General features: G+C 34.9%; 1 protein-coding gene and 1 pseudogene across 1 annotated transcript; both read right to left on the reverse strand.

The window, feature by feature from the left end:
* Window positions 1–3893: 3893 nt before the first annotated feature.
* Window positions 3894–6371, reverse strand: LOC128223301 (uncharacterized; annotated as a pseudogene).
* Window positions 6372–6518: 147 nt separating this feature from the next.
* On the reverse strand, window positions 6519–8130 carry LOC128224716 (uncharacterized). The gene is made up of 2 exons (XM_052934694.1): window positions 6707–8130; window positions 6519–6568 (listed from the first exon to the last, which is right to left on the reverse strand). The coding sequence occupies exons 1-2, from the start codon at window positions 7973–7975 to the stop codon at window positions 6542–6544; spliced, it is 1296 nt and encodes a 431-aa protein (XP_052790654.1). The 5' UTR covers window positions 7976–8130; the 3' UTR covers window positions 6519–6541.
* Window positions 8131–17255: the final 9125 nt, after the last annotated feature.

The following is a 17255-nucleotide window of genomic DNA, read 5'->3' on the forward strand; positions in this document are numbered from 1 at the left end:
TAAAATTCTTAACATCAGATGAACAAGTTGCTTTAAACTGTAAGGATTATTTTAATTGGATAATTAAAAATAAGTTATTACATTTTTCTTTGACAAAAAATAAAATGTAATCACATTTTGACTTTTCGTGGACATGGCAATATCAAACTTAAATTTTCTCTAAATTTTCTTAGTAAAAAATTAATTCAAATTATTGTTATGCTGTCCTTAGCAAGAGACTTCCTCCAAGTTGCATTAAATCATTTTAATAATATTAAGTTCATTCAAAATAACCTTAATTTTTGAGCATGTGAAACACACAAAATGTTATAGAAACATAATATACAAGTAACGGATTTCGAATTACTTACGAAACAAACAGTCATTGCCAAAAAATCTGGTTATATAATTATGCTTTATACTAGTGGATACAAAAAGATATACGATAAAAATAAATTGCAGGGACATTCCTGTAACATCAATTGTTGTACAACTTGTTCATCTTTACATGCAAAATGACATACTAACAAAAAATCATGTGAGGATGACTTCCACCGTTCTTTTGGAGTAATCAGCATGCCACGAGGAGAAGATTGGAGATAAAGAATACGCATGATGCAATTAAACAAAGATTATGCCGTTTATGCAAATCAAGCGTTTAGAATGAATGATTTGAATTATTGTTTGGAAATTAGCAATTTGAGTCTTTCATATGTTCAAGCGCGCAATGGACGTATATTTGAGCTTAGACGATTTTGTATTGGCTATATAATTATTTGTCACTTGGAAATGATTTAAACGATGTAAGATTTCGACTAGCAAATAAAACCTATTCTACATGGAACGGATGTCATCCTTTTAATTTCGCATTTATAAAACAAACATAGTCAATTAGCCATTGTTGTGTTTCGATACATATATAAATCTTTACCAGAATGTCTATGAATAAAAAACACCATATGGAAATAAACACCAGCACCAAACAAATTAAAAGTTTGAAAATAAATCCTTTCATGTGTCTAAGAAATGTTCAAATATTTAAAGTCAACTCAACTCATTGGAAAGGTTAAATTGTGCATATTCTAATTTCTACAATAGGTTTTGAAATAAAAAAAGTGTATATTTTAACAAATTGTTATACTGTCACAAATTGTATTAAGTCGTTCTTTCAGAAATAACTCCCAATGGTTACTTGTAACTTCAGTCCTTTACATCTTTTTACTTTCTAAATTGATTCCACATGAAAAAACAACAACTTTAGCGATCATTGTAAAAGAACTAACTTCATATGGCTATTAATAAAAAAGTCATAAAAAGAAATTAAATGTACAGCAACAATATAGTAAAACTAATTTACAAAAGACCAAACTCTATTCTGAAAAGCGCATAAATAAATATTCAAATTAGAGTGCCTTTTTCATAGTTAAATACTTTGAAAGTGTCAAGAAACGGTTTAACCTAACTCCTTTAAATTCAAAGTCCGTTTATCTGTCGGCTTCACAAATATATACAGAAAGAAAGATTTGAATATATTGTTGAAGATATATCATGATTATGTTATTTCGTTTATTCCACTGAATTGAACTACATGTATTTTGATATAATCCTTAAATACAATTAAAGTGAATTAGACACTATTTAAACAATAATTGTAAATTAGACACGTTTATAAAGCAAAAACGTTTTAAATGTTTTAATAACAATACAAAAAATCAAGGCAAAATAGGCCTTTTGTTTATTTTAACGTACAACACTGCAATCATACACAGAACAACTTCAAGAACAAATTAATAACATGTGTAAACAACCCAAACCAATTATACAATATATTTAAGTTTTTCTCCTTCTTTATATTGTGTCTCTTTGTTTATTTAAATTTAACCTAGCACGACACGTCCACCTAATTGTGATTTTACATGAAGAAGGCGTATAAAATACTCAAAAAACTAACATAAGGATAATACATAAATGTTGCATAATTCCAAAAAATGTTCTACTAAGTATATTTTCTACAATCACGTTCAATCTGGGGGGGGGGGGGTTCTTTGCTGTCCTTTTACTAAGTTTACTATCTACAATGAAGTTATTTTTGTTTTCCTTTGCTGACATTTTCGCCAACTATATGCGGTTGTCTTTAACTGAGCCCAACCCTGAAATGAATTTAAAAGACGTATTAAAACTACTTTCATCAATAGTCAATGACGTGTTTTCATATCACAAGCTGATGATATGATGTATACTACGGTTTTCAAATGAACTTAGCATTCCAAGGTTTTAGCGCAATGAATAATCGTTGCTTTTACACCGTCCATATACACCAAGTTAATTCCGAATGAAGTGCAACATCTACAGCCTGACTTCACTCATCAAAGAAAGCCGAATGCAGCCGTCAGCGATTAGGCGTATTTATTTAAGTATCCATTGGGAACTTACTATGAAGGCGCGGGCTCGTATATTTGAATGCCTTAATAAACACATGTTTTGTTTGGATTAGTTTCACATCAACCAGCCAATTAAACTGTAGCGTTACATAATGCTTTTTGAAGTAAAAACTTACTGTTGAAGATCGAATTTAAGGTAGGTACAAATTGATCATATCTTAGTTGCTAAAACATTATGGTCGTGCTTTACTAGCTGGCTGACGAATGCGCTTTGCTCAGTTCGTTTGTAAACATTGGTTGCATTCATTTTTGTTGATATATGATGTAATGGTATATTTTGAATAAACTAATGAATGTGCCATAGTTTTTTTTATAAAACCATATCAATGATATTATTTTTATTTGAATAACTCATACACACATACAATGCAGAACCTTGCCCCTCAAGGATTGTTGCAATCATGCATAGACACTCACCTGACACAGCTAACTCTCTCACGCTGTTAAGCTTCAATACTAAATATGCTATAAAATACTCATTAACACTACCAACCACGCGTTTTTTTGCAAAAGAAAGCGTTGCCACCACGGGCGAATTTGCGTCACCGCGGAAAATTATTTCAGTTTTTGTTTATACACTTTGTTAACACTATATATGCATTATTGACATACTTTCAATGTTTATATATTTTATTTAAGTTAAATTTATTTCCCTTTACGCCACTTTGAGCATCTTTACGCCTCTTTACGTATCTTTACGCGTCTTTTTCGCGTCTTTACGCATCTTTACGTATTTAAGGTATACCGCCGATAGACGCATTCAACTGCTGCTATTGCCTACGGCTTCCGAAAACATGCCCGCGGGATATCGCCGCTATGTGGTTTACCGCGATATGCAGGCATTTAACAGGTACCGTTGGTACAAATGGAAGATTGTACATGTGAATTGAACCGTGCTCGCAGAGTGGATTCCACTCGATTGCGAGAGTAAACTATCTCACCCCACCCCCAAACTTAATATCTATGTCGCTTGAATATAAGTGTCTGTTAAAGTATTATTTATGCAATTAAAATTGAATGTAAAGACATCGGTCTTCTATACTTTATACACAACAAAAACATAAAGCATACTCAACGATTTTAAGACTTGCGCAGTTATCAATATATATTCTATTCACAATCACACAAGTTTAACGAAGGCAATCGAATGAATATTTTTGCGAATAAAGTGACGATAGCGTCTGAATACTTTTACTGTTGCAAAGTATAGGGATCAATTTATGTTTTGAGTACGAACCGAGATATGTAGATTACAGGTCGAGTTTGTATGAGTTTAATTAAAGGACTAGAATTATATTTATAGGAGGGGAACAAAAAAGCTTTCAGAAAATTGACGGCTACCTTAAATACCTTTATTGGGAAATTTAAATGAATAAAGAGGTAGCTCAAACATGTGTTATATTTCATCGCATCGTTTCGAGCTGTAATATTGTAATTAGTTTTATTAGAGATGTAATGTATTTGATACTCACCTTAATACACGATTTGTTTGAACCAGGTACCGAATCTTTTCAATACCCCCGGGGTATCTCGTTTCTTCTTAACCCCTGCATTGCGCATGGCTGATTGTGCCTCTTTCGTAAACATCGTTGCATCTGACATAATAAGCGCTTTCTTTCGGAAATCGTTCAATGTGTGGATCCTCTGAAGAAATCCATCTTTCTTCAGGAGTTTTTCGTTTTCAATCATCAAGTCAATGTGTTCAGTCATTGACAAAGGGTTCGGCCTCAAGAGCTCAGTCTTTCATTGCACTCCTTCACTGTTGTCATAAAATATTCAATGTCATCAATCATATCCTCGAGCTCTTCGACCATTTTTTCGACAATCTGCTCTTGAGTCAGTAACTTCCCTTCAGCTTCTTGATATTTCTTTCGCATGTCAGCGTAGGTTTTCTTTACCTTGACAGTGACGTAGTCAAATATGTACGGTGTGTTAGCATGCTTGTCCCATTTGCATTTGTCTGGACAAACAGTACATAAGCCATTTTTGTCCATAGCTATGCAACGTTTCTTTCTGTCGTCATCTGGAATGCCACAATTTTCATGGCAAGTAAAATGACAATGGGTGCAATTGGTAACATGTTGACCAACGGGAAGTTCCCTTCTCTTCTGTTGTGTCTCATCAACTTCATATGTAAAATTCGCATTGTCTTTTATAGTTGACTTGTTTCTGTCTACAATAGCGATTTCTTGTTTCATTTGGTTAACTTTCAGAAGGCCAGCATCAAGCTGTGGTTGTAGATTCTTCACGGTTTGTTCAAGTCTGAATCTTTCGTCAAGGACATCTCTTGTAAGTTGAAGACTTTTTGGTTTCCCTTGCTCAAGATGAGAAAAGAAGTGCTGAAAGCTTTTGATCCCCATAGCCCAAAACATTGGTGCCAAGCTTGTGTGGCCTACATTACGTGCAAACAGGCCAGAGTTATTAAATGTAAAATACTCTCCAAACGGAAGGTTGGATTCTTTCAACGCTGCGAGAACTGGGGGATCAATGCCGTCAGCAAAAGTTATCAGCGAGCAAATGTTGCCTTCAATATCGTTTCCGAAAAGCGACATAATCGACTGGAAGATGTAGCTTTGGACAGCCTTTAAGCGAGCATCAGGCGCCTTTATCAAAAAGCAAATCGCATCGATATCACAGACCCCCTTTGGTTTCTTTGCAGAAAAGAGTTGTCGAATTTGCTCAACAATCTCCTGATCTCTTTGAAGTCCTCTTGTATCGCCAAACCCTGGGGTATCAATTATATTCAAGCAGTAGGACACCCTGCTACCCATCTCCGGGAAAATGCTATACCGAGTTATCCACTCTGTTTGCGAAAGTGCCTATTAAATATGGAACAACAATAAGTGTAAAGAAATTGATTGCAGAATGTTTGTATCATTACTTAAAATGTTCCAAATTGGTTAACGTCATTTTCACTCATTTTTGTTAATGAAATATTTATACCTAGATAGTAGATATATTTCACTGGTTGTTAATAAAACAACGTACAATCGAAGGTTTTGAAAAAAATAAAAATAACTATAAAATTGGTATTTGAAATTCCAATTCCAAATCATTTACCTGGTTAGTTTTCCTCTGTTTTTCTTCGTCTTCCAAGTCAATAATTGTGTATCGGAAAGGGTCATTCCAATTTACACCAAGTATATAGTTCACAATCCCGTCAACTAGCGTGCTTTTTCCAGTTCCTGTTGCTCCAATAAGCATAATTGTTTTCTCCGTTGGTGCAACTACTGGCGGTGACCCTATATAGTAAACGAAATATACAATAAATGGCGGCGCCAATGGGGTATGTTAAAGTGATAGGCACTTTCAGAAAGATGTACATCTCTCGTTGTGTTAAACATCATTTTAATTTGATATGATTCTATAAACTGATAGTAGATAAACCAGCATGCTTTCCCATTTGTGGTTGTCACGCTTCGCACTATAATCACAAACTTTGTATTTGAATTAGGACTTCTATGACATGCAAATTCAAATATCAAAGTGAACATATTTGTTTGTCAGGTAATTACCAGTATTAACTTACCGAGCCAAAATTGTCTCGATTTTGCAGTCTCATCTCGCGCCGTTCTGTTTTCAGTCACGGGTAAAGCATATCTTGTAGGGTTTTGGCCATCCACTTTGGTAGCGAAATCGACAATTCGTGACGCTGGGGACGGAAATGTTATAATAACATCGCTTTCCGGACTGTATGATCCTTCCCCATGCTCGTGGACAACTCGTACTCTAAATATAAACTTCGTGTTGGACTTCAATTTTACCACTTGCAGAAGTGAACTCTTTGTAATAAAACTTCCATTTGCTGTTTTGATCGACATCTTTCATTGAAACTTGGTAGTAATTTCCATCCTGAAAGTTCGCTGGCGGATCCCACGATAAAACGATGAAATCAGACCCTGCCTCAATTGATACAGGCTTTCCCGGCCGGGTGTACTGAAACAAAAACATTTTTTGTATATAAATGAAGATAGACACAAATTAATGAACTGATAACACGCTTTTGGAAACTGTTTGAATTTCATTTTTGTATCCATTAAACGAAATTGGAATATACATTAATTGTTTGTCTATAAAGATGCATTACCTCATCCTTTCCTTTCGGCGACGCTTGGGTTCTGTTATATAGTGTGTGCTCGGGCTGGTCGCTGAAAAGCATCAAATTATATAATATATAATGTAGAATACGCGCATATTGTATATGCCTTTCTTTCTTTAAAGTTCAAAAATTACATGTCCTAAAATCAACCGCCGAATAAAGGTATATGTCAGGCACTGAACATTACCTTAGCTTCATCTTTATTTTCTCCATCTTCCTTTAGTTTCTCCAAGTCCATAACCACATTATGGCTCTGTGTAGTCCTTCTAGCTTTGTGTTTCTTCACGCATTTTGAGCAAAGGAGTGTGCGGTCGCAGTCAAGGCAGAAGGCGCTGGCCTTTTCTTTTATGTCCCTTTCTTCACATAGTTCGCAAAATAAATTGGTTTCATCGTGATAGCCTTGGGTAACTGGAGCCAGCTCGTGGTTCTTGAATATCTTCGTATTATTATGCTTCATTCTGCACAGCCAACAAATCATTTCTTCACATTTCATGCAATAAGCCACAGCCTCAAACTTTTCACAAGTCTGACACGACGTTTTTTTCATTTCTTCCCTTGTGACCAAATGGTGAACTTTCGTCAATTTATTCCTTTGATGCACATCCTTGCATTTTTCGCAAATATATTCAATACAGTCACTACAGTATGAAAGTGCTGTGGAACTACACCCGGCATCTTGGCATACAGTGCAGTTTATGGCATTTGATATCTTACGGTCTTCGTTCTTAGTTATCTGGTGATCTTTTGTAATCTTCCTTTTCAGGTGAAATTCTGTGCATGGTTTACAAAGATGTTCCTCGCAGTCGGCGCAAAAGTTTTCAGATGGTGCAAAGGTCTTTGTAATCTTGCAAACGTCACAGGGGATATCTTTGTCTTCATCTGTATCTCCGATGCTTAAATCTGTTGACAGTGCGTGGTCCTTTGTTGCCTTTTGCTTTCTGTGGTAAGCGACGCAGGTTTCGCAGAGATATTCTTCGCATGTCATACAAAACATTGCTGCCTCCTCTTTGCTCTCACTAGAGCAAGGATTACAAAAGCGTTTGTTTGATGATAGCCCTTTTCGAAGATTTTCAATGGATTCTGGTATGTGCTGTTTTGTTATTTTTGTGCTCTTATGGAGAATGACACAATTTGCGCAGAGATACTCGTTGCATTCATGGCAATATTTCATGGCTCGTTGTCGTCTATTTCCCAGGTGACAAGGTTCACACTCTATAAATGCTTCGTCGGACAGCTTGGATTGTTCTTTAACAACCTCTTTTGGGAGGGGCAAGTGGGTTTTTGTCATTTTCATTTTTTTGTGAGTTTCAACACAATCGTTGCAAAGGTATTCCTCACAAGTCGGACAAAACATCTGGGCAGTCTTTTCGGGGTTTCTTTCTTTACATGGTTCGCAATAAATTATGTCGCCCTTCAACTTTTCAATAACATCGATTGTATCATGTCCTTTTGTCATCTTCTGTGTTTGATGATTACCCGTGCATTCTTCGCAAAGGTACTCATCACATTCTTTGCAATACCTCGAAGCTTTGATATCTGTTTTTGATTCCTTGCAAGGCTCACAGAATGGAAACTTTATTTCGTCGCCTGGCGTATTTTGATCAGGTTCAATCGACTCCATTTATAGCTGTAAAATGAACATCTCATTATTCAGGGGGTTCGGGTAATGTCAGTCCGTGTATATTTATGAAGGTTATTTTAGCCCGCAACAAAACTGGTAGACACAATTGTTTCCAATCTCAGATAAATAGATCTGAAGATTTGGCTATGTTGAACATCATTATCTTACACTGAGACAAAGACGATAATATACCCGTATTTAAAAAATATTTAAAATACATTCTTACATTTTTTGTTTTACTGAAGTCTGTAAAAAAACATCTACCATGGCCGCTTATGAACGATAGGTTTATCCAAACTCTCGCACAGCGTGTTCTGCAGAAAATCGGTAAACCTCGTTTCCGCAAAACACTACGCTCGTGTCGGGATGAGCCTGTCTTACACTCTCAGCGATGGGAGATAATGAACATGTCGTATTTAAGTGGATAGTGTTGAGATTATATAAATATGCATGTTTTTAAAATTATAAAGCACATTGAATAACTATTGAGATAGTTTGAAAATAGTACAAAAGTAAAATAATTTGTGATTTGATTTGAATTATTTTCTGATTACAAATAGTAGTAAAATGTGCCAAATGTGTAAATATGATAAACATTTGGTAACGCCATTGTGTAACGTCTATTTGCGCGTAATGAAACTGTTCTGTTTTGTATTGATATTATATCGTAGCAAATTGTATTATTGCTAACCTTAGCTATCGAGATCGATTGGTAGCCTTACTGAACGCATGGCAGGAATTAAAAAAAGAATGGATTGATATGTGGTGAGAAAATAAAACGTTTAGTTTAAACTGTTTATTATTTACAGCGACTGTGAAGAAAGTGACATTAACTTATACTAAATCACCATGGTAAGCACGATGTTACGGTCTTGTGGAGGGGGTAATTGACCGGAGAAAACTCACTTATCCGGCTTGGTGACCACCAACCAAACTCACATGCGCCTAGGCCGGGAATCTCTCTCTCTCTCTCTCTCTCTCTCTCTCTCTCTCTCTCTCTCTCTCTCTCTTCCTCTCTCTCTCTCTCTCTCTCGATATCCCCGGTACACGATATAAGGCTGTATTTTCTACTTATATGTATTCTAACTTGCGATTGCATTAAAAGAAGAGTTTCCTCCCGTGCCTCATTAATATTAATGAACATATATTATGTCAGTTGATTTCCCCACGGTTATGAAATAATACCGGCTTTGCCGAAGATGCTATATATGGGATAATGACTTTCACTTAAAGCCATGACCAACGTGCACTTGTTTATTTGATGTTTTCACTTATCTAAATAATCGTAACTGATTAACGTATTTCATTCGGAAATTCTCGGCCATTTTCAATCAAAGACAACATCGGATGAATATAGACGGTTTACAATGTCAGAAATTTACATTTAACTACGCTGCAAATATCTCGCAGTAATTTCAAGTTAGCAGTTAAACGTGATGATATTAATCTTATAAATTTGAATTATTTTTGCAATAATACACTTCACTGGAAATCAACTTAAACTTTGTAATACAATATACACGTAAAACACCACTATTATTTAAAACTTTACGAACTACATGTATTTCTACTGATGTACCGGCATATATCGATGATCGAGGTTCGATAAAAAAAAAGACGGAGGAGTTCCGAATGAACGTATTTAGGTATTGTATTGTTTGTTTGCTGTACATCTACCGTACCCTAACAAATATTAAATTTATCTTCCAGAAATAATTTGTGAATAAACCATATATGTTTCTAACATTTCAAATGGAAATATGAACATCTGCGATCTGATCTTTTGTCAGCAGTCTTATATCACTGGTTTGCAGATATTTACACAGAAATTGGCTAATTCCGAGACAAAATAAGTTGGCCAAACGGTAAATCTGTGAGAGAGCACTTAATGCAGTTTTAAACAATACTTTAAGACTTTACCAATAGTGTACGGTACGGCGTTGGTATGGGATTAATTTTGGGTCGTCCATTTACTTAAATATTTATATCTATAAATAAATCTTAGCTGTTGTTTAAATACTTGCATGTTAAAGCACATGTAGGCATATTGTCGACAGTGGGGAAGGCTCACTTCCTCAGGCAGCGGGTGTATATCAGCAAATGTCAGACTAATTTAACTGATTTGCATTGGTTTCAAGTAAATTAATGAGATCTTGAGCTGTTACAGAAACGTGAAAAAGTGGCAGATAGCCATAGTATATATTAAGATGTCTGCGGAACAAAGAGTTTAAATAAAATTATTTTTGTTTTATGAAATGCCTTCAAATAGTGCTCCACAACTGATTGAATCGGAGACTCGAGATATTGCTAAACCATTTTGTGCAACCATGACCCCCCACCCAATGTAACCTTGCACTTTAAATGAGAGAAAAAATGTCATCAACTTGACTTGAAGCTATTCAACTATGAGAAAATTAATATTTGGAAAATCATGACTGAGACATAATGTATGTCTATGAACTTTATAGTGGTGTGAAAATTGACCCGAAAGTCTGACCGTTATCTTTGAAATGAGAGCACAAATAGTATGCGCGACTTACCTTACTATGAAAAAATACAATTCTGCGAAGTTTGAATACCAATTAATAATATCGATGATATAGCTGAGACAGTGAGTATTGATATGAAGTCCATATGGTACAACATTGACGTTCAAGTATGACGTTGACATTTGAGATAACGACATGTATGCTATGCCACAATGCTCTTTATTAACTTAGACTCGATTTTTTTTGCTAGGAAATCCATGCTATGTAACCTTGACCTTTAAAATAAGAACGCGAATCTTATGCATGACACACAATGCCATGCTGCCCTGCAGATCTGTAAAATGTTAATGAAATATCACCAATAATAACATCGTTATGGCTGAGAAAATATGGACGGACGGAAAGACGGACGAACAGACGAACGAAACTACGGACGGACAGTGTAGTTACTATACGGCACACTTCGAGGACATCATAAGGATAAGTATATAATCTCAACTGCACTCCACTGGTATTCATTTTTAAGGGTAATGTTGTTTTTAAACGGTGTACCGCTGTGGGCAAACTAACAGCAAGGACACAATTCCTTTACTCGTACTTTACTAAAAAATATTTCCCTACATGTTTTGTGAGCGTGTTTTTTATCTTAACAATAATCGAATTTAAAAAAGACCTAGCCAATCGACGAACATCATCATCATCATCATCATCATCATCGTCATCATCATCTCTACCAACGATTAGCTGAATTTTATTTAAGAAATACGTTTCTCTTTCCAATGTTTGATTTGCCGGTGATAATTCATTCGGGCATTTCCTAAAACTTACACTAGTTTACACGGTAGAACTAGCCAATGTTATATTTTTTACGCTTCCATTTAGCATCTATATGTTCACTATATTCGTCCGCTACTGGGTTTTATTCTTATTTTGATCGCCCCTCAAATTGCTTCAGGCAAAAAAACGTGGAACGAGATATTTAATTGTTGTGACCTTAAGTATATTTATACTTGACCAAGCGTTTTCGTTTTCTATATGTTCAATTATCATGAACCTATAATATACTCTAAGCTATATACAAACACAATTACATATTTTAGAATTTATAGCACATACAATAACAAAAATAGTAGTAAATTACTGACCTGAAGTCTGTTTTCCGTTTATATCATCCGCCCAGACTGAGATAGAAAATAACAAAAGACATTTATATATATATATATATATATATATATATATATATATATATATATACATATATCGCCAGCTATATTTTCGGTGATTTCAAGAATTCTGTTTTCAACACGTAATTCATTTTCGAAAAACCGGGTGCGCGATGTGTCTTGTCCAGGACAAGGAAGGTTATTGAATAACTAATCCAGGAGTTTACATTGGATGGGGCGTACTTGGGGGTGCAACTTATATCGGTCTTGCGCCCCGTTTTAAAAACCGAAAATTATGAGCTGTTAAACATGTCTTGAGGGTAGGGATTGGAGTACACAATGAAAAAGAAATCGCATATCGGCCTTTATTAAGTATATTGCTTAATCGTTAAGAATTTTAAACGCCATGACGTCATCATTTGGTCCCCGTTCTCTTCAAAACACGTTATCCGAACATAGTATATAAAATCTTAATGAATAAGATGGGCACGCTCCGCCCGTTTTAATCATAAACTTTTACGTAAAGTCTTCTTACTGCGGCATCATTTCAAAATATCTACCATTTAGCAAAATTGCTCTTTGTTTGCGGTTTGTCATAACCTCCCCCCCATAAAACACATATAGAGAGAATGTAAAAATGTTCTCTACATAATTGAAATTCAATCATTGAGACAAGCATGAGGTTGTTCACCCCCCCCCCTTCCTCGCTGGTCATGTACTCAGAGCCTTTCTAATGAGTACTATCGACGACACGCGATACTCAGGGGCTCCCTATGCATAACTTAGGACTCACTTAGGACTCACGGGTGGTACGCGGTAAATGAATTCGGTACGCAAGAGAGCGGGAGTTACCCTTAGACATAGCCATTCAAATAATTGCTTTTCTCAACCTTATTATCCACTTTTTCAAATCGTTTAGTTATGCCTTTATAATGAATTAAGTTATTCGAATTGCACCCCTTTCTGTAGCAGTTGCTACGCCACGATGACATTATGTCTGCTAGTGTACAAGGTCAGCTTTTTTTTCTTTGTCTAGCATTTGTAGATCTGCGTATCAGGGAAGAAAACTTGAGGTTGGTGTTTTAGCTTTCACTTCCGTTGTGCGTTTTCATAGAAATATAACTAAGAGGGCTTGTGATTTGAGAAGTACTTTAAAGTTTGCATTTTATTTGCCTCGTATACTGCACAGGTGTAAGCCATATTGTAGCAAATGGGCGCGGGTAGACCTTTATAAACTTAAAAAAGGCAGGTGGGCAAAAATATTTTTATGATAAAGGTTGTGTTGGGCAGATGTTTTTAAAGTTTTTTATCTAAATAAAGTTTAATGTAGTTTTCCCGATTTTTTTTACTAAAAAAAGAGGATGGGAATTTTAAAACAGAAAACATGTCAATGACCTTCATTTTGCACACAAAAAAAGAAATCAACTGCAGACAATATAAAAATTCAACTTTGTGTGTTATCATCATGTTGTTCATTTATTACATCACCGATAAGTATTACATTTGCAAAAGGTGATGAATGTGTGGCGGGAGACTTAAAGTTTTTTAAACAATTTAAGAGCATGCTGTGTGATACATTTCACTGTAATCCCAACGTTTACATGTCTATAGTATATAGACTAAAGGAAATACATTGATATTTAGTATTTTGATAATACTTATACTGTTAAATATTGTCAATCGAAGAAGAGCATTATACATCTATTTAGTTCAAATAAGCCATATTCTGTAAAGAAATTTCACTAAGATGATGATGTTCTTGATTCTGACACACCTCCGAACCAGGCCGAACACGCTCAATGGAGATTGCCGATTAGCTATGAGAAATGCGATCATGATCGCTCGCTAATGTAGCGCACGTTCAAGCTGGTACAAATACGTTTATGTTTACAATAATTTGTACATGCCAAGGCCATCATCTGAGCGCTTGTCATAACAATGGCCGATTCATACGAAATTTTAAAGTGATTTTAAATCTGAAGACTGATACGGTTGTTCCTCAAATCAAACGTTTGTCTTTTGGTGGAATTTCGGAATGGAATTGATTCACCTATACACGGAAGCACAAACTTACTTAAAGATGCACTCTTACTCCCAGATAAGATTAACCACAATTAATAATATTGTTTTAATAGTCCTTAAAGGATGAATACATGTCGAAAACAATGGTTCTTATGAAGGATATCAATTTTAATTTGAAAGAAATGTGCATAAAACACTTTATTTCTGTGTGTATAGTGCTATTTACACGGGGACACATTGGGGTTTGGAAATTACTGTACACTTTCCGACTGCAGAAAACTATGAGAATGGGACATCGAATTTGGTTTGTTCGCCTAGGGAAAATAAAGTTATAGCAACATATCGCACACCATTTTAAAGGGCAAATATTTTTTTTTATGGCACCTTGTTGAAAATGGATTGTTTCTATGTTGATTTCGAAAATTGAGAAAAACGTGAATACGGTAAGTATCTATAAAGGCATTAAATACCTTCAGATGTGTTGTTTGTCTCATTATATGTACCAAAAATGATATGAATCAACATTTTAGACACAGACAATGAGCCAGACGCCTGTGACTAATATATGTGGACACCAGTTATAACACAATATTCAGTTTCCACTTCTTGTGAGATCTGCTAAGAAGTTAATTTAGGCTCTCATGTGACCGATTCAACTCTGATCTTAACACGACAATTATGTAGTCTCTACCAATTCCAATCCCGTATTGAAAACAGCTTGGAAGTTTAACAATTCTATCATCTAAGGCGAAACAACACTTGACTGAGTACAATTGTTCATACAGTAATAATATGTATTTAAATCATAACATGTATTTAGGGTCACTTAACACGTCCTTCGCTGGTGCATACGTACCGTAAAAACCAAATTATGTTATATATATAATATATTTGTTATATTAACCATGAATATCGCGATGTTTTTTTCATGCAGTATAAGGCAGTTTTAATAGTCTGGCAATCTAAGCGAGATAACACACACACGTCACCCTACTTGCTCAATATAATTATTTGTCCTTGTTATCTTCAATACATGTATGTTCTGTAAATCCTATAGGCCTATATCAACTTAATCAAAACTGAAATTTTATAAAATACGAATCAATGCATAATTTATACAAGTTATATGCTTACTGAGTATTTATTATATCAAGCCGTACAATAATGGTTCATATTGTTATTATTGAAGTTAAAACTCAGCGATATTACTTTATCGAATGTAACGTGTTCCTTCTCTAAACAAATGCTTTACTCAGACTCACTGCCAACGAAAATCGTGTCGCTTTTATACTCGCACAGTAATCGTTGGTTGGCGGCTCGCTTCTGCCATGAATCAAAGTGATGAAAGCACTGATGGACTAGGGCTACATATAGGGACAAGTTGACAACTGTGTGATAAACATTGGAAAAACATAAACGGCTTAAACCACAAGGGGGCGCCGAAGATGTGTGCGAGCTGCATAGAAAATGGTAAAAGCCTCGTAAAAGGAGGGGGGCGGGGGTACCATCTTTATAGTTTTTGTAGAAGTTCTGAATGCCTTTAAATCAGACTTATGGCAATTCATTTACACGTCTGACGTCTAATATCATTAGTACATGTAGTATATTTCCAAACAATGAGCATTATAAATATATTTGTTATTACTACTGCATTAGTTTTACATATCTAATAACATAGTCATGTATCAAAGCACTGAGGGTGCTGACTGCGGGTATGCATTTATTATACTGACACAGTTGTTGAATAAAAGCAAACAAGGATAAATTAAGGGTAATTGATTTGAGGAATCAGTGAAGAAGATTTTCATAGGCTTTACAATATAGGTATTAATCAAAGCGCTGAAAGCGCTGCAAGACTGTCGGTGATGTAACTGACGCAAGCAAACACTACCGCAAAGTTCTTTCAAATGAAACGTGATCAAATGATTTTATACAAATGATGAACACTCTTTAAGGTAAATGAAGAAGGATAAATGTGATTATAATAAGCACAAATATATTGGCCCTACTTAATCATGTATCCAATGGCCTACAAGGTTCATAATTCAAGTTTCCTAAGTTTTAACCGCTTTAAATTAGTTAAATGCATATTCCTTATGTTAAAATTGCTTCAATTTATGACGTCGCTTTTAACAGTTTCAGTAAGCAGTTACATTCCTTCAGTTCATTAGGGTCTGTTGAAGCCAATGTCTTTAAAATGCAAAAACAATACAAACTATACCCAAGATTCAAGGGACAAAATAAAAATATAACTTTACAATGATGCTCTTTCAAGCCTAAAAATGCCTCCCAGAATTTCTATCAACAGAGTCCACATATCTACAAAATTAATTTTGTGCTCGAGTTACTTTCTTTGATATAAAAGTGAAAACAAATCTGCATGGTGCTGTGGCATCATACCATGAAAAAACACAATATCTTGTAAATTTGTTTCTAGTTTGTTTTTATTATAAAAGTGTTAATAAATCTGCATGGTGCTGAAGAAAAAAACTAATGTCTTAAATTTTAAACCTGCAGCATTAATTAGCGCCATGCTGTCAAGAATGTCTTGACAATTAAATGAAATATGCATGGACCGAAATGACAGCTGGTTTTTCATTGACAAAAGATGCCTTAGAGGCAGTTTTAAGATTATGCTATTCAAAGTATGAGGGTAGTTGGTAAAGTTTTCAATCATATTCAGATAATGGCTGATATTTGCTGATAAACATGTATCCTCTTAGCAGCAGGGAATAAGTAAATGACATAAATTTAATGACCAATATTGGAGTTATATCAATATCTGCTGACAAAAGATATGATCATGTTTTTTTAATATTTACGTTTGTGACTAATTGTTTTATGGTTAAAAGCATTACTAACGCTTTACTTATAATGAGATTTTTGGCATAGAACATCATCTTTTGATCGTATTAAAATAAGAAATCAGCGTTCCAATATTTTCACTTGTCTTTTTTGACTGAATTAATATAAGAAAGCAGCGATCTACTTTTTCCAGTTGTCTGTTATGACCAGTGTTCAGAAATTCGCATAAAATAATTAATTACAAGATCAAGAAATAAAAAAAAGAGTTAGTAAAACAGTCAATCTGTGAGAGTGCAGCTTAAACATTTAAAGTGATATGCATTATCAGCCAAGTGCAGACCTATTCACATCCTGGCTACACAACCAGTACATTCATCAGCTTTACTGATTCGAACCAGGCGCATTTATATTGGTAGACTAGCATGTTACCAATCTGTGCTGGCCAGTAAAGTTCTTATTTAAAAATTAGAATTCAAAATGTATATACCTTAGTTTCATTTTTTGCCAACTCTGTTTCAACTGAACTTTCTAAATGAATGAGAAGTTTCAAAAAATAATTACAATATCTCAGCAAATACCTGCATTTATGTGTTTCTTGTGCTATCTGTCAGCTTTGGTAGGCTCATGTTTCATTTT

Source organism: Mya arenaria, chromosome 17, assembly GCF_026914265.1.
Source record: "Mya arenaria isolate MELC-2E11 chromosome 17, ASM2691426v1".
In the NCBI taxonomy this organism is placed as follows: Eukaryota; Metazoa; Mollusca; class Bivalvia; order Myida; family Myidae; genus Mya; species Mya arenaria.